This window comes from Temnothorax longispinosus, chromosome 7, assembly GCF_030848805.1.
Source record: "Temnothorax longispinosus isolate EJ_2023e chromosome 7, Tlon_JGU_v1, whole genome shotgun sequence".
Classification (NCBI taxonomy): Eukaryota; Metazoa; Arthropoda; class Insecta; order Hymenoptera; family Formicidae; genus Temnothorax; species Temnothorax longispinosus.
This window is the reverse complement of record NC_092364.1, coordinates 22438927-22464795: the sequence shown is the minus strand read 5'-3', so window position 1 is coordinate 22464795 and position 25869 is coordinate 22438927. Positions and strand designations below refer to the sequence as shown.

The following is a 25869-nucleotide window of genomic DNA, read 5'->3' as shown; positions in this document are numbered from 1 at the left end:
CTACTGAGCAAGGATTTATTACATTTACCAAGTTGCAATCGACGATCGGTAGTGTAGAGAACCATGAGTTTCGAGAAACAGAAGTGAGTCTCTGGATATATACTTATATAGCGCTTCCTCAGTTCTAGTTGATTAGTTCATTAGTTGTGAATTGTGTTGTGATTAGTTGAGCCTTCTCCTTCTCTCGCGCAAGCGCATTTCATCATTTCATGTACGTACGCGACACGCGTGCATTTTGTGATTGTTTTATCAGGAAAATGTGATTTGCAGTTTGCAATGTTTGCATAGGACCTTGCATTTGCATAGTAATGTCCTTTTGATTATAAGGAGTGTGACGGTGTGACTGTGACAGTCGAACGGTCGAACGGTCGAAGGCTAGTCAGAATGACTGATCAAGATACAAACAATAATACTCTTCCGTTACGGGAGAGTTTGGTAAGTTATATCGTTCGTCATATTTTGGTTATGTAAATTTAAAAAGTGCATGTTATAATGACTTTGTAAATTTCGATTGTGCATACATTTAGCATACATTTAACAAGCATTTAATAGATAACGTTGTGTGTAGTATAGTATCTAACGCTGATACACATTACTTTAATACATTACTTACATATAAATTCATATGTTATGAATATATATGAAACTTATATAATAAGATATTAAAATTTACATAGGTGAAAACAGCAGTGCAGTTTCTACAAAACCCTAAAGTGTTGTCGAGTCCATTGATGCAAAAACAAGAATTTCTTAAAAGGAAAGGCCTCACGGATGAGGAGATTAAAACAGCTTTCAAATTGGCGTCTGTTGACAATATAGTTGATCGCAATGCCATTCAAAGTCAGAATCCATATACTGCTGTACAAATGCCATCAGGATCTATTCAGTCGTATCGTCAAACGAGCGTTTACCAATCAACATTTTTACAGCAAGTCAAAGAGTTCTTTAATGCGACTGCATTAATTGGCGTGACAGTATATTGCGCATATTGGTTTTATAAGGTATTTTGTATAGAGAGAGAGTATAGAGAAATTAAAAGATCTTTATTTCTTTCGTGCAAAATATTTGAAAAGTTTTTAGTATTATGTGGTTTTGCATTCTCTGGGTTTTCTGTTAATTGAACTTGTGTATATATATATATATATATATATATATATATATATATATATATGTTCGTTTTATGTTATCGAAATATAATTAAATTTCTAATTTTGCAGAGATTTATAGAACCCTTTTTGTTTGGTCGGAGAAAGAAGAAGAGTGTAGAAGATAGGGTAACCGAATTAGATAAAACCGTCCAAAATTCTATGAAAGAAGTCAAAGACTCTATTTTGAAGGTAGAAGGTGAAGTGCAAAAACTGACTCAGCATCAAGCGTTGGATCCAACTATCCCGCAATTGGTGCAAGAACTTAAACATGATTTATCTAGTCTAAAAGCTTTACTTTTATCGAGGTATATACCCATTTTCCTTTTTTCTTATATAAAATAATTTTTTTATGCTAATTTTATATATTAATAATATACAGTGTGTACATCGTAACATTTGGGAACCATTTCAGCGGTGGACAGAAGACATAAGAACAATGAAAAAAGTTTATATCAACATGTATCCTATTTGACGGGAGTTGCTTAACGTTATAGGAGATTTTCGCAATGGTCATCTCCTATAATGTTAAACAGCTCCACGTATAACTCGGAAACAAGGTCAATCTTTTTTCATTGTACTTGTATCTCCTGCCCACCGCTGAAGTGGGCCCCAAGTGTTACGATATACTCTATGTGTCACACATATATGTCATAAGAGAGCAATGCACATAATAGATCGTCAGTAATAGCAATTTATTGCCATACAATGAGATTATTTCATTTAAACATTATTATTTTATTTTCGCATATGATATTTGCTTATATTAAGATCATTATTTTTACAAGAGATCATCACGTCATCACAACCTCATACTCTCGTACATATACAGTTCTATCTGAACGTGCTTAAGAAATTGATATCAAGATATTCTGGTAATTTTCTTTTAAACAAGAGTTAGTTTTACAAAATATATAACTTTAAAATATAAATATGTGATTTTCTTCATCTTATTCCTATTTTTGACTATCTGCACTTTTAAAGTAACAACATTTTATTGTAAACAACGTTCCGATTAGATTGCGTGTATGTATCTTTTCATATTGTAAATTTAACACACAAGAAAAGTTAATTATAACTCAAAATTTTTATAGATCAGTTGTCTGCAATCACGTGTATTTTTATTATTAATTTTCACGTATATCTTAAAATAGGAAACAGTTTCCTACCGCCCCGGCATCTATACCACCATGGCAGTTGGGTGCAACAAACGCGAGCCAAGAAAAAGCAACTGAACGAGAAGATGATGCTGGAAGTGGAAGTAGTACTAACAATTCGGATAGTTCTTTGGAAATGATTCGAGAAGATCCACCTAAAGAATAAGTTTAGGAATTTTGAGTCTATCATAACTACTTCCATAATGATAATCTTCGATATGCGATATATTCGGCATAATGTATTGAAGCAAAAGGATCATAGTTTCAATAGTACATGATATTAGAGACATGCTCCATATTATTTTTATACAGGATGTTAGAAAAGAAAAGTTTATAATTAAGATATGTCATCTCTTTTTTAACACCTTGTATATATTAATATATTAATAGCATCGATCTGCATTTTTGGTAGTAGTATTCATAACTTTGTAAATGTTTTAATGCCTAATCAAACAATGTTCCATTATGAAGAACAACTTTTGAGATAACGGTCGATAACGGTCAAAAAACAAGTTTCTATATCGATTGTGTCATTTACTATAACATAACAAATCGATCGAACGTATTAAATTAATGTAACTGCAGATTTCCGAACAATTTTCTAATAAAAAAAAATTTTTTTTTTATTTTTTGTATAAGATCTAAACAAACTGTAAATAGTTCCTTAAAAAATTAATTTACTTTGACACTTTACCACAGTGCAAACATAAGAAAAATAAGGAAAAAGGAAATACGTAACAAGAAATTTTTTTAAGGTTTTTGAAAAGATTTTACGTGAGCAAAAACGATATTTTCGATTTTGCAATTGTGTGAATTACATATCTAGTGTGTAAGAAATGTCCTTGTAAACTTATGAGAATTAGATTCGATTGTTTTGGAGACAAATCGATATAAAGGCTACGGTCAACGGTCACGTTGACCGTAGCCAAAGATGTAGCACGTCTCTACATCATCGTGAAATAAACTACTTAACATATGTAACATATATGTAAATGTTCAACATTTTAATCTAGAATTAAAAACATCGAAAACAGTTACAATACAAAGTATTGTGTTTAAGAATATTGTAAATTTTATATCGAAAATGGAATTGTATCATATTGCGAACTGAGAGAAATTGAGGGTACTTTCACATATAGTACCTGTCCGCGTTACAGTGCAAACAGTGTTATGTGTACAGATATAATTTTATCAAATAAATAAATTGAATAATTAACTTTACTTCCATTTTCCATAGAACACTATATGCCGTGCCCATGGCTCATGTCTTGAGAGAATGATTGTTATTTACAACAGAGAAAGTATATAAATTCTACGATACATAATAGAAAAACGATAACTTTAATTAAAAAATCTTTATTGAAGGATGACTGTAATATCGCTAGATCTTGTACACATGGGTGTGTATTGTTCGTTTTTAAATTTTTTAAATTGAATAAATTGATTTTACATTTATGCATAAATGCATGTGTATGCATCTGTGTGTGGGTATGTGTGCGCGCGTGTGCGTGCGTGCGTGCGTGCGCGCACGCACACACGTACACCATTCATATATAGATATTAGATGAAGTCCATGTATTGTAACTTACTCATATCATTCATACAAAAATCAGTCATACTTGAGTTGCGTCAAATACATCCGAGTAATATGTACAAACTGTATAATGTTCGACATTATTGTTATATCACTAAAGAAGCAAACAAAGTACACAGAGCGTGTACGCGCATGTATATGTTTATGTGTACATGTATGTGTATAGCTGGCTATTATATATCACTTACAAGGAGAGCTCATGATATGTGATTCATTCAATTTTTTCACCTTTCGTGAGTATGATATAAATAAATTACACTTGGAATTATTATAATTTAAATATTATATTTAAGATTTTGTTTAAAGTGTAAGACAATAATCTCTTAAGATTATAAGTTGAGACTTCTCATTCTTTATAATCTTTTCCTATATTTTTGAACATCAATAATTAAAGAAAATTGTACATATATTATCATGTATATATATTTTATACAATACATAATTCATCTAGAAATATAATTATATAGTATAGTTTGTACAATGACAGTTTTTATTATAGTTAAAGGTTTTATTGTAAAACAATACAAAATTTGAATATAATATATACAAAAAAATGTGCGAGCAAAATGAGTATTGTATAAAAAATATTTTTTATACAAATAATTGATTACTCATGTTAAAATGCTTGCAAGAAAAGATATATAAATCAACTTTGCCTCAATCTTACAATCTTAGGGCTATTATTTAGAAACAACAGTTTATGAGATGATAGTTAAGGAATATCTGACCATTACATCAAGACATTTACGAACGTATTTTTTTAGAAGTGTGTTTTCTCATTTATAAATTTATTAATTGCAATCATTTTCTGTTGGAAAAACGAAAAGTATCGGTAAGTCGCATATTATAAACTTTTCTTGTAAGAGCGCATACTAACGCAATCAATCTTATAGATCATGATTACATACGTGTAATATTCCATATCGCGGAAGTCTCTTATCTCAACGAAAACAGATGTCACTCTTTCCTGGTTTTATATTAATACTTTTTTTTTTTAGATATAACCAGGACAGCTGCCTCACTGATACAGTGAGTTACAGCGAAATCCATTTGACTTAGGTACATCTCTCTCTCTCTCTCTCTCTCTCTCTCTCTCTCTCTCTTTCTCTCTCTTTACATCCTAGGTTAATAATATACAGTAACAAAAGTATTTTATTTCAGTGCTTTATCTTCCATGATGTGCCGCTGAAATATATAAATAAAAACTTCAAGTACAATCCTTACCTAAAATGAAAAATCTTGCCAGCTTAGTGCGGTTCTATTTTATTTTCATGATCTTTGGCAAAGGCTTATGTAACAGAAAAAAGAAGAAATTCACTTTATAGTTTTATAACACACATGGACTACACACTGTACAACGTAAAGAATTATCCTAGGATGTTTTGTGCTGATGTAATTATTGGCTGAATACCATTCCCTTCGATATCTATTCGCCGCTGTTCGAGTATAGAAAAATAAGGACAAGAAGGGGGTGGTCGGTCTCTCTCTCTCTCTCTCTCTCTCTCTCTCACGCGCGCACACACACACACACACACACACACACATTATACGGGCAGCGACCTAATGTTGCTATTAATTAATAACAATAATAATTCTAGGCTAGACACGCTAACTGAAACTGCTGATAGTTTCAACTCTAGAATATCTAGTGTATCATTCAATCTCGGCTATGCTACCAAGTATGATGTAAGTGTAAATTCCTTGAAAGAACGGATCGTACATCCTGCGTGAAACGAAGAGCGTCCAAGACTGGAAGTAAGCTTAATAAAGCGGTGTCTCCCGCATCGCTGAACCATGACTTTATGGGTATCGCGTTGTCTATGACATAAAAAAAGAAGAGACAATGATACAATATAGCAGCGCGTTATTAATCTTTTTGCTTTAACTTTATCCTATCAATAACGTTATATTACGTGCATTTCTTTTATCAAACAAGACAAATCACGAGAAGATACAAAGTCTCTTGTAATCATATTTTAATTTTTCTATTATTTTGACGTTACATTAAAAAAAAATAAATAAAAAAACGCACGGACTCTATTTTCTAATTAATCTACGCATTATACATTATAGTATCGCATCTCTTTTTAAAAATAAGATCTGTAATTCACGTTTGCCCAGATACCATTAAATACGATATCATTAAGTTCGTTCATTTCTACAAAGATAAAATGATATATATCGGTGAGGCATAGAATCATAGAAATATTATATTAAAAGATATTACATGCACTTAACAAATAGTATTAATAAATTAAGTTAAAGGGAAAACTGGCTCTTATTTTACCAGGTGTAAGCATGAAAGACAGGCACAGGAGTGGTAGATGAAAAATTCCATTAAAATGGTGTATATATATATATATATATATATATATATATATATATATATATAATATATATACTTACGTGGATAGGCTCTGTAAGCTCCTGGGCTGTTGTCAAGAATAAAGACTGAAGAGAGATCTGAACAAATTGCTGATAAATCCTTAGTATAGGAACCCATTTCTGGCGTACAATGTTGTCTATAATATCTGCGCCTTAAAATACCTCTGTTGTTATCTAATTTATCCGCAACTGCTGCCCCATATATTTCCATGGATGCAGTAAAGACTACTAGCTCGTACCTAGTTGATACAGATAATAATGGGAAAATAATTAATACAATTTTATCTTGACAACTTGACAAGAACAAAATCTAAGCGTGAACGTGCAAGGTTTGTTTGCTGGTCTAATTTTGGGATGGCGTTTCTTTTTATGAGAATGATAATAAAATACTTACCACTGACTAACAATATCCAAGAAGAAGTCTACGTGTGGTCTTTTATGGACGAAAAATCTAACAGGATGTCTGTCTATCGTCACTTTAAGAACAAAATCTGGAGGTGTACCAGGCCTAACAGTTGGCCTTGCTACTCCGTCGTGATGAGAATGAATTAACGTTTCATCTAAATCCAGTACTAATACTTTTCTCTTAACTATACCTGGAACATTCTTGCATTATACACAAATACTGAAAAACATTGAACGCAATGTAATAAGTAATAAAAGTGACAGGCAACAGTGTCACTGGGGGATACCTACTAAGTCTGTGTCTAGATAAAGGTGAAAGTGGGAAGATCTCATATTTGACTGGTTGCATCTGTGAGATCTAGAACACAAGGATAAATATAGTTATATATTACACGATTTATAATATATAAAAAAATATATAATAACTAGATATTAAAATCAATGAGAAGTAAAAGCCATAAATGGCCCTAAAAAATATTAAAACAGAGATTAATACTTGTAAAATAAAAAAAAAATATTTATTTATATATTCCATATCCATATTGAATAAAAAAAATGATTATAACAGTGATTATATGACAATACATGACAACATGTGCACGTGATGATATCCAATGGTATAAAAATAATGAAAATATAAAGGGATATATAGCATAAAGGTTTGGAGTAATAGACGCAAACTTGTTCATTTATCTTGTGTGTGTGTGTGCTATGCAAAATAAATTAGAATACAATTTTGAACATAAATATTTAAAAAAGATAGCGTTAAGTAACTACTTACACCTCTAACTTGCATCTTGTAAACAGACACGAGTCACATAAAAAGATAAATATTTCTCAAGAGAGCAACTCTTAGTAGTAGAACATGTGTGTACAGAGTCCATTATTTCAAAATTATAATTATAATTTAAAAGATTCGTTCGGCTAAAAGAAGGGAGTAAAACTGAGTTCTTTTTCTTAATAAAAAAAAATGTCTTTTCCAGGATGTGTCAACTCATACGTATAGCGTTTTAGGGCCTTGTAAAATCTATGAAAAAGAAGACAAATGAGAAGAATCGTTGGTTGTACAAGAAGTTGTACAACTTTTCACGTAACTAACTTTCGTAGGTATATACTATATAATGTTTCATCACGTTTGGTAGATCGAAGATCGAAAGGGGAGATTCGCGAAGTAGAAAAGTCGTATCAGCGTATATCATTCGATTCGAGAGGGTTACATGAAGAAATGTCAACGATATCTATATCTATGTCCTATGTCTATATCGCGATAAGAGAAGTGGAGTGAGAGGAAGCCGTCCCGCGTCCGCCGTGGCGGTGGCGTGGCGGCGACGCCGGACGCGACGGTCAGCCGTCACGCCGCGCCGCCGCCGCGCCGTCACTGCCGTCAGACGGCTGAGACGGCTCGTAGCTCGTAGCTCGTACAACAGTTAAGTATGACTCGTGCCTGACTGTGGGAGAAGGCGCGAATAGAGGCGCGAAGCACCTACTTACGGCTCTAACCTGCTTCTTGAGTAGAAAGCAGATGCAGGTCCACACACGGGAGGCCATTAAGAGGAAAGCTCTCATCCCCATCTGCAATTGCTTCAGCATCTCTACTGTTCTTCTCACCGGGCCGAAGTCCGGCAGCACTTAATCTCCAGTGTCGAATCTGTCCTGTGTATACTGTGTGTATACGTGCGTGCTCCAGGCTCCAGGCTCCAGGCTCCTTTCTTTTTCTCCTCCCCGCTATCCCACTATCCTTCTATCTTCTATCCCGCTATTCGCCGCTCGACTGACTGCTCGAGCCCGAGTCACGTCGCACTCGCGTTGGCCTCGTTGCAGATCGCGAGTGCGAATTCTGTGATCCGTGTGATACCTGCTCTGCTCGCCGTCGCCGACTCGCTGTGAGTGCCGACGACCGACGACAGACAGAGTCCGAGTAGTCCGGTTCGACGACAGCCCGGACAGCTGCGGACAGCCCAATGAGCCGAAAGCCGAAAGCAACGAGTTCCAGCCTTCCAGCTTCTTCCGCTTCTGCCGCGCTTATCGTAAACTCGTAAACAACGTCGTCAACACCACCGCGATCGAGTAAAGACTGTCGCGAGAGTTCCGAGTTCCGAGTTCCGAGTTGGCGCGAGTCCGCGAGAGCGCCGTTTTTACGCCGGGTGTCCGCCGTGTCCGGCTGTTTGCAGTCTGCGACGACGAATCGCGTTTCGCACGTGTTAACGCACCTCACCGTGGTTCTTTCATGTTTTTTGGCAAAACCAAAGTACGAGAGCCTTCTTACGCGCACCACGCAACAGCCGCCATCTTCCGCGCATCGACCCAATTTTTCCGTGCGCACTGCGCTGCTCTCGCTCTCACACTCTCTCTCTCCCTCTCTCTTTCTCGCACCACGCGACTTGCGCAGCTTGCGCTTTGCGCATCGCGCCGGCCGCTCTTATCACATATAAATCGCGTTGCGTCTTCCGTCTCAAGTCTCAAAATCTCAAGATGGTCAGCGCGTATTTTCTTCGCAACGTTGCGCGTGGGGCTGCGAATTGCGAAATATCGCTTCTCCGCCAACAGTCATGCGATATAACATATACGACACGCACGCGCACGCGTGCACATCTCACATCAGAAAAGTTAAAATTTTCTAAATATAGCTCTTACGAAATTGTGAGAAATTTGCGGGTATTCGCGGTCGAGTCGGTCAAGTCTCAAGTCCGAATCGAGATGACATTCGAGACAGCCGTGCTCTCCGATTCCTTTCGTTGAATTCGATTCGAGCTCTCGAAAGTTCGCGTAGTCGAGGTCGATCTCGATTCGTAACAACACGTGTGAAAGTGAAACTTACACGAACATTTGCTAGAAACAAATTTATTAATTATATTTAAATTAATACACACATTCGCTTGCTAAATACAATATATCATCAATTATGTAATAATGATAATTATCAAGTAATATACAACAAAATGTACAACAAATTTTCTATGTATGCTAATAAATAATAAAGTACAATTCTTTATACAATTCCTTAAATTCGATCAATTATTTTGCTAATACATAGTTCTAACGGTTTTTTTTTTTTACATACATCATCTTTGTACTTTACAACGAAATATACAGAGGAAAAAATTACAAGTTTAGTTACAAGAGGAAAGACAAATTAATTTTACTTTATATCGTATAGCGAAGCTTATGATTTATGATGAACTATGTGCGCACACGCACACGCACACACACACAATGTTTGTCATATACATATAGTACATGTCATAGACTTATTGCAATATGTTTCGGAATTTTAACCAAGTAGATATATGTCGGGTCTCTTTAGAAAGTGTAATTTTTATATGAGATATCATATTTAACAATAAATCTATGATATATGGAGGAGTAAAAGCTATAGTGGTGCAAGTCATCGTGACAAAGAGAAAAAACAAGATAGTTTATCAAACTACCTGCAAATTACATAAAATATCTATGTACTAGCACAAATAGTTAATCAATTTTCACAAATCATTTTTACAAAGTAAACAGAATTACAACACAGCGATTCGGCAAATACTGCGTGAGAGAAGACATAATTTATAAATGACTTAAAAAGATGATGCATTATTATTCCGTTTTTATCATCGACTGTATTACACGTGTATTGGCTCTTTGATAACGTAATATTATTGTCCACGCTATCGGGAAGCAGAGGCTGATGAAAGAAATATCGCGAGAATATAGGTATATATGTACATATATATGTGGCAGAGACATGTGAATATATCTCGTGGTAAAAATCGGTAAAATATTAATTAAACGTATCGAAAATGTTCTCTAACGAAAAGAAAAGAATAATGAAGCAAAGTTTAACAAATCAATTTGTTTAATTTACGTATTTTTAATATCGTTATAAAAAAATGTTTCTTTTTCATAAATACATTATTAATTAGAGCGTGTTCTATATTGCGATAAACAGAGGCTACGTCTCTTCAAGAATAGAACATTAAAAAATTTTCCCCCTACTATTACCATTGTTTTGCGGTTTTTTCAATGTTTCAATATCTAACGTATCATAATAAGGCGTTTTCGATGTTTGGCTTTCCTTGCATACAGCAAAGAAAAGTGTTTTTTTCTTCCTCGAATGCTTCGTATATAATAACGGATCAGCTATATGACTAGCTTGACGATCTCAAAGGCACCTGCTTCTCTGTTACTAATCTTTCATCTATGTGCATATGCATCAGGAAAAGAATATAAAGTTGTGAAGGAATTACAAATTCCATCATAAAATATACATATAATCACCGATATTTCCATTTGAATTTATTATTTTTATTCAAGAGTGATGTAAGAGAGAGAGAGAGAGAGAGAGAGCGCTATGTATAATCATTAAACATAAACTTTACACACACACATACATGTTTTTGTATAAAATCTATTAATTTCTTTGAATTTTTTTCTTTCTTTTCTTTGTTTTAAAGACTGATGGAGTTGCAGGTTCCCGCCAGATCTCACAAGTTATTTATTTAAGTTCATTATGTGTATTAGTCACTTTTAATATAATTGGAAATCACTGAATTTTGTAAAGAAGCACGCAGTTTGTGTGTGCGTGTGTACATGTGTGTGTCTACTCGTCCGTCCGTCCGTCCATTTCTGTGCTGTACATAATCTATATACGTAATCTCTCACATTAAACAAACATTATTACAAGCTGGCTAATCATACTATACTCATAAATTGTACAAGCATGAAAAATCCAAAATAATGTTGTCTCGTGCAAAAAACGTATCATTTAACTTTATTTTGTACACATGTGTTTAAATAAATACACACGAATAATTATCACATGAAGTTATCGAGTCCTCGGCTTTATGCCTTTTTCAATATGACAATATTTCAATTGGAAATCGCGATTTATCTCTCATTTACACTATACAGAACGATATTACTTGTATTTTATACAAAATATCTCAAATATTACCTTCCTAAAATCAGGTAGAGCTTCACGTTAACGCGGTGTCTTAAAGCTGCCGGAAAATAAGAAATATTCCGTTTTCTCCGCTATAGCTTCGTATACACAAGTTGCCCTCACATAATATATTGCCAGATATGGCGTTATGGGCATTAAAAGCGTCTATTTTGCGCTACTACCGGAACAATTCTTGACATTATTGACTTCTTTAGCAAGATAAGAAATGTTAAATAAGCCGACATTTCTCTGCTCATGTATTATTTTGGTGTCAATTAATCCAACGATACAGTTATTATTTATCGTAAAGACTTTGATTCTCTATGTATGCAAAACCGTATTAGAAAGGATATAGAGGCAGTTTATCCATTAAATTAATGGAAATATAGCTAGGCCTCTCTACCGCAAGATTCTTTTACACTGATATAACGCCAATCGAGCACCGTGTTGTATAGCGACGTGTTATCGTACTGTCATTAATATACAATAATTTCCACCTAGATATATATCCATCTTACGCGTTGCGCCGATTCTATATTCCGTACTCGATCTACGATGCCTCACATTAATGCCGTATTTTATATATGTAGTCGTAGCGTTTACCGCAACGATACTTGGTGTACCACATTATCACGGCACCATACCATGACAACTAGGCACGGCCTATAACGCTTTCGGCGTTTTCTTTCTTTCTTTCTCGATGGATTTTCGCCATCGTATAATTTGGTTGTATTCGACGATACCGTACGTGGATCGCGAATAAACAGTCTTCTGATCCGCCGAATTTCTCTCGAAACTCGGCTTGTGGCAGCGCAGTTAACTCTTTGAGTGTACATTTGTTTTTTGTGCTTTTTTCTTTCGTGCCGCTAGCATATCATAGAAAGGATTATGCGATATACTTTGTCTGGAAATAAACAGTAATGTGTTTGAAAAATCATTTCGTCACAATTTTATTTTGCACTTTACTGCAAAAGAATGCAATAGAGTACATGTAAAATTGGAATTTCTTCGTCGTTTTAACTTACCGCACACATTTGATCCATTCATCTTTTTCTTCGTCGGTAGCGGCGGACATTCGGTATACCGTATGTTTCCCTAATCGCAAATAATCGTAATAGATAAGTTAAAATGTATTCGTTCTCGTATAAGTATAACGTTAAATCCTTTCGTATTAATTAATTAAATTAAATTTCAAGCAATCGTACCTTCGACGACTTTTCCTTCGCTATCAGTCTTGCATGCCTTTATAAATTCGGAACCAGCAGCATACAATTCGAAACAGTGCGGTTTATGCCGGTCTTGAATCTCTCGGACCTGAATATTCTCTAGCGGAATGATACCGCGTGGTTCCTTATCCGTTGTATACTCGAAATAGTACAAACAATTGTCGTTCAATATGAACCATCGCCTCTTCCAACTCTTGTAACGTCCGCCTGTAACAATAAAATGCGGAATATATATAGAATTAAGAGCTTATGGTTTTCACATAGGATGTTATTTACCTGCTGTCTCCATCAGGGCAGCAGAGGGACAGAGTGATACAATATAAGAATAAATGTTCTTTTAACGATAAATGTGACAAAAAAGTTGAGGAATATTATACGAGGAGATATCACACTTGATCTGTTTTTTATTATTTCCAAATCTTTTGGGAAACGAAGCTAAATCAACATAAATATATATATATATATATGTATATAATTCTGACTGACACAACAATTATTCCAGGCCTTTGCGAGCCTGTGAAGAAAAAGTCTGCGAGAGAAAACCGTCAAAATGCGGTCAATTTAAAAAATGTACGTGTACGAACGTAAGCAGTAATCATTACCTTGCTTCCACAGCCAGCCTTCTTTATCGGGATTGAAGAAGGTGTGCATCAAGTCGTTGCCATCGTCTTCTGGTATTTTGAAAGGCTCGGTTTTTATACTCTCATACAGACTCTGAAAATAGATACGAATATTTAACTAATTGTAAATAAGTAAATTTATACTTTCGATTGAGAGACGAGAAATAATATGTTAATCTTGCGAAAGTATAAATACCACAAGCAGTTCCCGAGGCAGATCTCCACCATTGTTAATCCCTCGATTCATCGAAATAAATTGATCTACGCTGGGTTTATCCTTAACGCTCGGATTATGCAACGAAGTGTTCAACATGATGATGGCAAAACTCAGCACGTAGCAAGTGTCCGTATTGGTGAAGATATTCGGATTTAGCTGGCAGTACCTTTGAGCGAAGCACTCCATCATGCGATCGATCTTCTGCGCTTCGCCGGGCAGTCGGAACGACCAGAGAAACTGACGTAGGGCTTGTACCAGTATGAGATCGGTGAAGTCGTGCAACTCGACGAAGGCTCGCAGCACGCGTTCATTGAAGTCGTGCCGTTCACCGAGATAGTCGCCGATCGCAGTTTTGTTGAGGCCCTCGCCCTTGTATAGAAACTGAGCAACGTCCTCCGGCGTCGGCGTCAGCAGATTGTGCTCTATCAGGTACTCGATGCCCTTCTTAGGATCCATATTGAACTTTTTGCGGCCGATCGACATCTGCTTAGCCTTGTTGGACGGTTTAGTCTCGTCGGCCGTAAGTCCGCCGCCCTCCATCGCCTCCATTTCTGCCACAACCTCGCCCAATTCATCTTTCAGTTGCTGAAAACAAAATCGTTGAGAATAAATTGTAAAAACGATTCAAATTAGAGATTTACTTTCTTACTTTCTATAATAAAATTTAGTATTTTCAATATTTTAGCTGCAGTATCGGATGTATTACACATGCATAATATATGATTCTTGGGTTACGAAAAATTCGACCGACTATATTAATGTCGAAATTATATTAATCGTCGCGTATTAGCGAAGTGTATGATAATTCAGAACGGTCAATGACGCAATTGTAGACTAACGTAGACCATGTAGACTATGCGCGCACGGCTTCCTCCAGTTCCTCCGCTGTGCAACAGCGGCTTCCTGCTTCGCTCGAATACCGGTCGACACCGTTGACCGTCCGCCTATTTCCCACCATGCGCCACTCACAATCAGTTCGACTCAACGTACATTCCGCAAATACCGGTTTGCGGAAGCAGGACCGTATATCTTTCAGCATTTTGCGACGATGCCAGCAAACGCGTTGGGTCGTTGGGCGACGCGTTAAACTCGTTAAAGACTCGTAATGTGTCGGCCTGGCTCACATGCCATGAGTGATCGCGAGTCGCGAACGACAAATGCGAATTATCAATATCCCTCCCGATGTCTCGAAAATCACTCCAATGTGGTGTACCGCACATTTATCGTGGCAAACTTGGTTTTTTTTACAAGTAAAATCATATTTTTCAGATTCAGTAATCTCCTCGACGTGCACGTATGCACGCAAACAACGCATTCGTAACATTATAAGCGTTGCAAGTTACAAGTAGCACGTCCTAGAAAATAGCACGGTCGCGTTATCGCGAAATATCTATCGATGCGAACATATTTGCGAGTCAGGGCAGTCAGGCATGTGTTGTCAAGTTATTAACTTGTCAAGCTGTTTTTCGAACTGACAGAAGAAATTTCAAACTTGACGAAATATCAAGTCTGATCCTGATGCATCAGATCCGTGTACAGAAGGCGTCATTAATGCCTTCCTAGCTGTGTTCTTGGGATTTCTATAGTGCACGTTACATATGTACTATGCTTCAGGTGGAAGGCATTAATGACGCCTACTATACGTTGGAATCCCTTTTCCATAGAAGCATTTCAGGAAAAAGGAAGGGCCGACCGGAAGCGGTAGTGCGTTGTTAACTGATCAGACTCGTTAATGGGCCGCCACGATAACGACAAGGACAATAACTTAGTCGCTAGTCGGCCCTGAGTAGTATTGTCCGTAAGATGGTGTGGTGGCATTTCTTTTGTATTTATCGGTGTGCATCCGGTCTCACGTCGTCAGCGGCAGGAAGGTCGCTGACGACGCGTGAAAAACCGGTATACACATATACATATAATGCCCCGTGCACCCAGAAATTATAACTCTTAAATTGTAACTCGCTGACGATGAGAGAAACTTTCTTTCGATATCATATATATCGTTCTCTCGAAAATCCAAATTCTTTCGTACCTATTATTTGAAAATTTCATCTCGTTTAAGAAACGTTCGTAGTCGTTGTAATATTTACAATGACTTGGGCGGCCTTGGACAGACACAATGAAAAGAACAGCGAATGCGCGCGCTCACGTATATACGTGACGTCGAAGCGTAAGATTAGTAATAGATAGCGTTTAGCATTGCTAATTATCGCTTTGTCATCATCGAAGCGAGATACGAGCAATTATAGCGGGCACTTATACTAGCTTCTGTTGAAACTCGCAATCGAGTCATCTCAGATGCTCCTGGCAAATTATTGAATAAAATTTAATTGCAGATTGTAGATATATAAATATGAAAGTATTGCGCTCTGCGACAAAAGAAAAAAAAACAAAAAAAAATCTAAAGTCGCTAAGAGCAACGTGACTTAAACTTTTTATTACATATTTTTTTAACTTTTACAGAGTAACAAAACTATAATAATTTTCAACCTTCATTCCTAGCTCGTTTGTTACCTCATTCAAATTTGTTCTCATTTCATCATTTGCAAGAAAAAGAGTTTTGCCTTCTGGAATCGACGTGTACCTACTTACATAATTCGTCTGTTTCCATGTCCCTTTTGTTCCGTCCTCTGCGGAATGATTGCCTTATTCCGTTCTATTTCTGTCGTTATGCGTCCTGTACAATCGATCGAAAGTTCAGCACTACATACGTTCCCTACTCAACAAACTTCCTTCCTGTGAAACGGGACCAAGTAAAGGGCATCCATTCATGCGACTCGTATAAGGATACGACATACGACTCGTCGAAAGTACGCCAAGATGACTTTATGTGACAACTGGCCCTCTCTCTCTCTCTCTCTCTCTCTGCACAATACCCCCTATTATTTAAAATATCTCACAGAACATTTCCTCTGTTTTCTCATCACAAATATTGAGATAATGTTGCGTTTTGCCATAATCTTCTTTCAAACGTAAAACGAGTATTATTAGTATCAATTACATATATATCTGTGATTATCTGAGAAATCTGATTTATAAACGGATGCTGCCGTGTATATAAGCCGCGCGCGTTTATATCTTCAGTAAGTTTTTTCTCCTAGAGACGAAATATCATCAATGCGCGCTACATAAGAGAATTTTCAAATATAATAATAAAAATATTTCAAATATAATAATTTTAGAAGACCGTTTACAAGGTTTCTTTAATTTCAATGCCATGTCGAAACAGCCAAAACAGCAAGATAATCAGTTAAACGAAGAGCGAAAGTTTCCGTTCCCGTTCGATTAGATGCTACTTTATCCGACTGGTACCAAGCCAGACGTATGTGCTAGTTTTGCAACCAGTCTGCGTCATAAAAGTCGTACGCGAACAAACTGCATGCCTGCGCGGTGATTTAGCGCTACATTAGGCCGAGCGTTGTCTCGAAAACTAATTATGTTTTACGGACATGTGTTTTATATATAATAGTCAATTATCAAACTCGTCCTTTGTTATACTATGCTCCCGTCGGCGTCGCGTCGCGTCGTCGCGATTAATACAGACTCGAAATGCTTTACACTGCAGTAAATACATATTTGGAATATAATATAATTGTAATTAATAAATCGTGTTCCAAGTTTGAATTCGATTTGAATGGAAAATTATCATTTGTACATAGGAATATAAATAAGAGAGGCAGCACGTTTCTTACAAATGCATAAAGTAAGCTATTTGCTAATAAGATAATATCGCGATCAAACGTACTCGTTTAGAATCTGAAGAAGACGAACGCTACGACGAGATACAGACGTCTTGATTCTGACGAGAAATATAATGTGTTTCCAACTATATATCTATATATATATATATCTCTCTCTCTCTCGGTATGTGTATGTGTGTCAGTTTAATACTTTTTTTATGCAAAGGCAATATAACCATGCCGTCATATCACATATAGACGTCATGTTGCGTAAAATACGAATATGCTCTCGGGCTTTAAACGTTATATTTCGATATGCATTTTTATATCTACTACTAGTGTAATAAAGACGTTTCCCCTATTGCAATATTATGTGTATATGTTACGTGCACGTATATCGGTATATCTGTGATCTCCAATTATTTTTACGCTTAATGAAAATATATAAATTTTTCACAACACTTAAGAAATCCATCATAAGATAATCCAATATTTTGTGAAATCACATGGTCAAAGCTCAGAGGCCAAATAATAATCCGTTTTTATTCAAACCGATAGCTTAAACGAAAACACGAGATATTCGCAACCCAATTGTTATTCCATTTTGTTGTTCTTGATTAGTCGTGCAACTAATAAGGATCAATCATAAAGTATTGGATGATAAGGTGATAAAAAAAAATTTGTCACACGTCTCTCTCTCTCTCTCTCTCTCTCTCTCTCCAAGAAGAGCGTAGTCGACTGTAGATGCGAGTGCAAGTTGTAATCGGGGAATGGTCGGACCAGTTGAAAATGCTATACGCGAATTCTCCGAGTCGAAGAAAACTGAGCCTTTTTGGCTACAATCCAGGAGTTACGACGTCGCGGTAAAAAACGCACGCGTACAAGTGCTTCGATGAGAGTTTCCTCGTTACTTAAGTGTAACGGACGGTGACTCGAACTTTTAAGGTTTTACGACGCAAAAATCCATCATCGCACCTATGCCGCGTGTTTTATTGATTATTTGATTATAAAAGTGAAAAAATGTGAATATGTCGAACGAAAGGACTGGTAAAACTAATCATATGGTAATGATACTAATACCTCTGCGTGGCTGTAAATCAATGGGATAACCGGATAAGGTATAAACAAACACCCGAATCGCCGATTAGTTATTAATTCAACAAAATGCATATTGATTCTAACAAGACGTTATTGTTCGCACGAATGACGAATGACGTGTATATCAGGGTTCAGATAACGAGGATCTATAGATATAGCGATTATTTAAGTGTGAGCGCGGCGTCACGACCGCGACGTGCAATCAACTTTTCGTTAACTTTCATCATTTAATCGGGCGTTACATGTCGGGCGAAATAAACGAATTTTACACGTTTGTCGCGCTATGTCCAGCTGATTCTCGTTCCACCGTTGATCGTCGTTTTCCGTTTTATCCGTTTTATCGTTTCGTGGGCAAACGGTATCGCGAGTAACGCAATACATATACATGTACAATGCCGCGCGCGGCATTTTTATTTATTGTTAGGTACGTGCTCTTGCTTTATTTACGATGCGCGTTGCGCATAACCATATTTAGTCGATTACTGACCTGTCCTTTTTCTTAAGAGTATATGCTTACGGAAACATATGGGTCAACCGTCGAGGGCATCGAGGGCGTCGAGCCGGTCAAACTCGCCTCGTTCACCGTACAGGTATTATATTTATCTCTGTTAGCGAGTAAATGCGTGCACCTCGAGTGAAAGATGTGTTAAAGTAGGCTATTTAAATCTAGCGTTACACGTATACGCGCTACTTGGCGATCTATTACTTTCGCTCCACATCACTATACACGCGGGTCATCGTATCATCGAATCCGAACGGTTCGATTTATCACTGATCCATGACCTAACTAATCCCTTTCATCATGAGGGAAATAGAGGTGGAGAAAGGAAGAAACTAAGAAAGAAAAGAGAACGGAATGCGCGTCGGGGCCCGGGGCCCGGGGGACGGATTCGGATTTCGGTTTATTCCTTTTCAGATGATTTAACTGCCCAGTCTAGCCGGAGTACGTGTTGACGTAAAATCGCGTCGTCAAGAGGCACGCGATTTTATATCGCCACATCCGCGCCTCGTGGACATCGTAGACATCGTAGGGTCGCGTGCGACGAGTGAGCGCGGCGAGTGCGGAGCCTCGAATGGACGTTCGTGGTTCGTGTGTCTCGAGTCTCGGTTCCTTCTATAAATAAGTCTCCCTGACTCGGTCTACTATCTTCAATTCGTGACGTCGCGCAACCGCGCCGCGCAATATATTACCTTCGTGAAGAATCGTTTACGTTACAAGATATGCGACGCATCTTTCGAATATTCCCTAGGCGGCCTTAATTCGATCTTCTCATTACGCGCGTTCTATCTTACATTCACGTTAGCGGAAACGATCAACATCTATCTCACATTTGATTCTAGACCCTGAAACGAGTCACGGAGACGATGTCGTCGCGGCAAATCGAATCGTCGGGTTCATTTTACTTGACGGACAAACCTTAAACTAGGGCGAAACCTTAACTTTAAACTTACCAAAAATATTTGAAAATACTAAACGTGTGATTTCGTATGTATGATATATAAAACGACGATTTTCCTTTTCCTCACGCGTAGTCGCCAATTAACTTGGCAATGGTCAATCTTACTTAGAAAATTACAACGTGTTACCAATGTCTCGCGCGCGCGGCTTCTTTCTCGTTGTTTCTCTCTCTCTTGATTTATTAAAGTCTACTAAATATCGGCACTTGACGTAGAAACGATTACGTGACATGTGACATTCTTGAGGAAATTCTAATACCGTTGGATACTCGGAATAACCTAACGTTCGACGACGACGACGACGACGCAGTTAGGCTCCGAACGATAGATCTAGAAATAAATCTGGCGGGTCGGTCCGAGTCGACCTTGAAGGATCGCGGTACTTTTGCGTATCGCTCCGCCACGTCGCGCGTCAGTTACATGTTCCAGACAACTGGATCATCTCGGTCGTCATCTCCGACGACGATGACACGATAATTCCTATATATCTCTAAGAATACGCATACATTTAAACCCGCGCGTAATCGTAGGATCGTACAAGGATCGTTTGCCGACTGACCGTGGTGGACAAGACGCTGAGGTCCCAGGCACTCTTAGCTTGCTTCTGATAGTTCTTCTTCCTTTTGCCGGGTCTGCGTAAACTGGAGAACCATCCGGCCGCGATAGCGACGGCGCTCACCTCTCGGCGCCCGCCCGCGCCGTCCGGCTGGATATCACCTGCCCGCGCCGCCCCGCTAGCACCGCGCACCTCGTCGAGAGCGTCCACCGATCTGCCGGTGAAGATCATTCTCGGGACTCGGGACTCTCGGTGGACTCGATCGCGCGAGTCGCCGCGCCGGGCTCCGACTTCGGAGCTTCTTCGCTTATTGTTAGCACTTGACGTCTACGTCTCTACGTCTCTACGTCTCTACGTCTTCCCGGCCGAGGAACGACCCTCGCTCTCGCTTCGCGTCCCGCTCCCGCTCCCGCTCCTACATTCACCATAGTCCCCGTCACGATCCAACAACATCGTTCGCGTCGAACGCGCCGAACGTTCCGAGAAATAGACGAGGCACAAAGGTCGCGGAACACATAGAGCACGCGGTCGGAAGTGCAACGACCCGCGTGCGCGTGCGAGAGCGCGGCACCGACGCCGACGCGACGACGTTACCCGCGCACCTTTGGCTAACTCCTTCTCTCTTTCGGCTCTCGTCCGCTCTCCAAACTCTCCAAGGCACCGTGAGAAAGTGAACGTCCTCGCGCGTACACGTATTCTCGAGATCGCATTCAAATGAAAGAGACGATGGGTGACTTTTTACATTTCGCGCGACAAAGGCGACCAAGGCGACGTTTCGAAAGCGACGAACCGTAAATCGCACGTGCACCCACAGTCACAGTCAGTAGACGACCGCCTCGACGCTGCTGACAACCGTCAACCACCGTCACGCGACACGCGATTTCCCGCGACTGCGGTGTCTGCGGTACGTCCGACGTTCCGACCCGAGTCAGGCCTCAGGCCTGTTTGTTCTGACGGCTAGCGGCTCCGCACGCTGGCGCCTCGCTGCGGTCGCGATTAACACTCAAATATTTACAATTACCGTGAAACGCACGCGTATATATATATCGTACCTGCTTCCAAGAAGAGTCTCTATCTCTATCTCCCTCCCTCCCTCCCTCCCGCTACCTCTGTACGTCCGTGAGAATATCCAAGAATTACGCCAAGATCTGACAAAGTTCGATAATGCGACGTCGCCCTGATAATTTCACCTTGAAGGACGTTCGCTTGAATGACTCACGATCAGAGTCGCGTATCGCGGACGATTCTCTCTTACTCTCTCGTGGGCGACAGGCGACATACGATTCACGAGAATCGGCCGAATAAGTACCTGCCTACCTGCTCCACGTGTCACGAGTCTCGAGCAGTCACGAATCACAAGGTCGGTCGAGAAGATTGACCACTATTATTCACCGTATTCACGTGCTCGTAATATACGATCGGTGCTAGTGCTGGGACTTGGGACGTTGGATTAAAGAGCGGGAGTGACGGCTGACGGCAGTGACGCTGCCTCGTCGATGCGCGATGTTACTACGAAATAGATGTGTCAGCTACGTGTCAGCTGCGCGTCTGCTTCCTCTTTAGGAACGTACTCGCACCGCACACGATTTATCATATATGCGTCACCCCTGTGATAGTAATAGTGTAGATATCACTTACGATCCAAACTTACTTCCTCCAGCCCAGAGCCGGATGCGCGCGCGTCAGAGTACCTACTCCGAGTTCCCATTCCTAAATAAAATCAGGAATGAAATCGTATTTTCTGACAATGAGAGCGTATTTTGTATTATCGCGACATGTATTATATCCGCGAATACATAGCTGCGCGAACAGCAAAAGAGAAATGCCCCGGATCTGCCCCGACACATTTCTCATAACAATTCCATAAGCTTTCCATCCATTCCATGGCTCTTTGCTTGGGAAGAGAGAGAGAGAGAGTCGACCGATAAAATAAAATAGAGATCTGAATGCGTTACAGACTGCGTATGCAGACACACGTAGTCTATTTCGGTTGTAGAGTCGATAGAGTCGATCGTGAGCATCGGTTCACGAGTGGAAATCTAGTAAACTAACGCATCTTCGATGCAGGAAATGCCATTGATAAAAAAAAAAAAAAAAAAATGTTAATCGTATCACCTGTTGACGTCTGCTTCGCACCCCGAGCGCCAGACAACCCGACGAACACGACCAACGTATCCCGAATCTGCGCCACCCGTCTCGAAACGTGTATAAGTTTCGCGTCATTAACGTCAGAAGACGCGCGAGCTAAAACAACGACGCGGACGTGAGACGAAACTTATTCAAAGATTTATTTCGCTTGGCGTTTACTCGCTACAGTTACAGTCTCTATCTACGTGTACATGTGATACATCACAGGACAGTCGCGGTCGCGGTCGCGGTCGTACTCTCACCCTCCCATCTCACGGACACGTTCGACGCTCTGTTTCTCTTACGCGTCTGTTTTGATATCCCACAGATTCGAGACCAGCATAAACAAAAGAAGCGATGAGTTATTCGCGCGCGCGTTATTCGACGTTCGAACGAAATATGGAAACGACACGTTCACGCGAAATGCAGCGAGATCGCGCGACTACGCGTGACGTCTCATTTCATTATCATTAAACCGGTTAGACAGATATAAACTCACAAACAGATGAGTAAGCGGGACTATCAGGCATCGCGGAAACAGTCTTATCGTAAGAACATCCTGGACGTTTTCTCGCTGTATAGATACAGCTGTGTGTTGGACGTAGACCCAGTCGTTGCGTTGCTTTGCCATCGCATTAAACATCGTTGTGATTAAACACATATAGACACGGCATATAGAGAGGTTTTTTCAACATTTTTATAGAATACGTTAACTCGTGATTTCTCTCTACCTAAGAAAAGATACACGACATTTTTCCACCAAAAACACTCGTACAGCGTAACGTAACTTTTTGCCTTTTTAAATACACGCTCTATATTCGTCTATTCTATGAACGTAAACCAGCGTGAATGATTACGAGCAGACAACGTCTTCACGTATCAACGTATATAAAACGATTTACTCGTATATGTAGAAGACGTTAAATCTATTCAAATATTTAAATATGTACATATATTATATATGAAAGAGAAACATATCTTTCCCTTTCCCTTAAAATTTTATTTGCCACGTTATTTTATTCACTTTATTTATCAAGAACGTCATCATTCACTGATGAGTAAATCTTATCTATGAAACTTGTAAACGTGTAAGTGGTGCCCTCGCGTATCGTCGTATCACGTAGATTTGTCCAATGGAATGATATGTATATCGGTAAAACAGATTCATTTGGTTGCGCGAAATGCGCAAACCCTCACCCTCCTACACGTATAATAATTATAATAATAGCGCGACGGTGTCATATATTGTTCTACGTTTAAAAATTCTTGCTTGATGAATATACTATATAACATCACGTCCGGCTCATAGATAAAATGTATCGTTAGGACGTAGAACGTGGAGAGTTTGAGCTTATCGAATGTCCCTCTCTATCATGTGTCAGATTAACGGGTCAGATTATATTCACACATACATATATACCATATGTAAATAGCATACTCACTTGTATCTCGAGCAGCAATTCCGTTTTCTTCCGTCTTATATCTATCAGGATCTTCTGTTGCTCGGGAGTCAATTCTACAATCATACAATAATCATCGACGTAGAATTAGAGTACGTAGACATTAGAGGTATTGCGTCTGACGTCGAAAGTCGAAAGTCGAAACGCGTGCGTTTGCTCTTGCTCGGCAAGTTGTTGCCTCGCCAACACGGGCAAACGTGTTACAATAAATGTAAAATTTTAAGGACGGGACGATTACGGATCGGAATATCGGTGTCTCTGTTGCAAAGAAGACCTGGTTAGCAGTACGTTACACGGGAAGGTAAAGGTCTAAAAATAGGACTTGGAACGTAAGGTTGCGTATGCGTATATAGGTCGTTTCTACGAAGGAGCGAACGCTAACCGGCTAACCGATCGTCCGTCGCGGTCGCGTCGTACACATGCATATACACATATGGTATATACATATTATAGTTTATAGTTGCATATATACGATTTGCCGGCGTGCACGTAGTACGTACGAAAGAATTCTTGTACGCCACTGTGTATTATGTATCTACATACGCGCCCGCGCCGCGATGTGTCATGCGTTTCTCTTATATACTGCTCTCTCACAGAACAACTCTAATTTGATTAGCGCGCATGACAATAATCAATAATATGACAATGAAGAATCAAGTCATCAAGTGGCGAAATGGAAGGGAACGATTAAAACTCGAAACGCACGACGGCTGTGACCGCGCCGCGCCGCGCCGCGCCGTCTTGAGACTTATTATTGAGACTCGCAATTCGTAATTTGCAATCAATGAATGATGAATGAATATTATCCGTTTTCCTTTTACCGAAACTTTAATCCTAAATTGACAGTCTGTATATTTAATATAGAGACGAGTGATATATTTCATATAGAACCATGCTCCTAAAAATAATGGAAATACGCTGGCTTCTTCGAAGGCTCGCTTCTCATTGTCAGATAAGTATGTTGCTCTCGCAAGTTCGACATTATAACTTATAACATACAAATACGTAATAGAAGATGTTGGAACTTGGAACTGACCGAACGATAGAGGAAAAAATAGACAGTCTCGGCTCTCGGTGCGGGTGCGAGATGCCGAGGCCGAGGGCAGAGATATGAGAGATAGTCTCGTGCGCATCGTCGAAGGAAGGATTTAAGAGCGAGGCCGCGAGAGGAAACTGGAGAAAACATGACGTGTCAGCATCCTTTCGTTTTGTTTACTACTTTACTACGCGTATGTGATAGTCGTGCGTCGTGCGTATACGGCGAGCAAGAAAGAAAAGGAGGAGAAGGAGGAGGAAGAAGAGGAGAGCGCGTGCGCTCCTTGTCAGCTTGTCACGGAGAAAGACTCGATGTGTGTATGTATGTACATATTGGCTTTCGCTCCAGCTCCAGACTCGATACACGCAGCACGCTCCAAACTCGGACGTTCTCGGTCAATCCCTTACCCGTCGTTCCGAACTGGTCGACCTGATGACCAGCAGACGTCATTCCTACGCTCCCTAGACCGCCCAAATCTTGCCACATCTCCGAAAAATAGCACTTTTTGGACTCACGCGCGCACAGAATCACCCACCTTCACTCAAGCGGCTCCATTTTCACCGAGACCAACCGAGACTGACGCACGACGCACTGACGACCGACGCCAGTGTCGCCAGTGACCAGTGACGGCTCACGGCAGTGACGCCGCCTAGCACCACCTGGCTCCGCCGAGGGAACTAACCTTCGCTTCACCCGTTGCCCGTGCACCGTTGCACCAATACATATATATATGTACGTACGTATGTACCGCCATTACCGCCGCAATCAGCTGCAACGG

The 25869-nt window shown here is 39.3% G+C and overlaps 3 protein-coding genes across 14 annotated transcripts; 1 reads left to right on the top strand and 2 right to left on the bottom strand.

The window, feature by feature from the left end:
- The first annotated feature begins 72 nt into the window (after positions 1-72).
- Pex14 (peroxin 14) lies at positions 73-3523 on the top strand. The gene is made up of 4 exons (XM_071782881.1): positions 73-435; positions 678-1001; positions 1218-1453; positions 2300-3523. Exons 1-4 carry the CDS (start codon positions 385-387, stop codon positions 2466-2468), a joined length of 780 nt encoding a protein of 259 aa, XP_071638982.1. The 5' UTR covers positions 73-384; the 3' UTR covers positions 2469-3523.
- Positions 1822-9493, bottom strand: Dd (CTD nuclear envelope phosphatase 1-like protein dullard). Of its 6 annotated transcripts, none has more exons than XM_071782886.1 (5): positions 8178-9493; positions 6978-7044; positions 6676-6887; positions 6303-6520; positions 1822-5714 (listed from the first exon to the last, which is right to left on the bottom strand). In XM_071782886.1, exons 2-5 carry the CDS (start codon positions 7017-7019, stop codon positions 5569-5571), a joined length of 618 nt encoding a protein of 205 aa, XP_071638987.1. In that variant the 5' UTR covers positions 7020-7044; positions 8178-9493; the 3' UTR covers positions 1822-5568. The 6 variants fall into 6 exon arrangements, with proteins under 6 accessions (XP_071638987.1, XP_071638983.1, XP_071638988.1 ...); XM_071782882.1 differs by having other exon boundaries at positions 6676-6877; XM_071782887.1 differs by having other exon boundaries at positions 8187-9493.
- A 785-nt stretch (positions 9494-10278) lies between these two features.
- On the bottom strand, positions 10279-25761 carry Step (cytohesin steppke). Of its 7 annotated transcripts, none has more exons than XM_071782863.1 (7): positions 25499-25761; positions 24038-24111; positions 13659-14264; positions 13445-13556; positions 12822-13052; positions 12642-12711; positions 10279-12520 (listed from the first exon to the last, which is right to left on the bottom strand). In XM_071782863.1, exons 1-7 carry the CDS (start codon positions 25575-25577, stop codon positions 12433-12435), a joined length of 1260 nt encoding a protein of 419 aa, XP_071638964.1. In that variant the 5' UTR covers positions 25578-25761; the 3' UTR covers positions 10279-12432. The 7 variants fall into 7 exon arrangements, with proteins under 7 accessions (XP_071638964.1, XP_071638965.1, XP_071638966.1 ...); XM_071782864.1 differs by having other exon boundaries at positions 12822-13049; positions 25499-25757; XM_071782865.1 differs by lacking the exons at positions 24038-24111; positions 25499-25761 and adding an exon at positions 22584-22830.
- Positions 25762-25869: the final 108 nt, after the last annotated feature.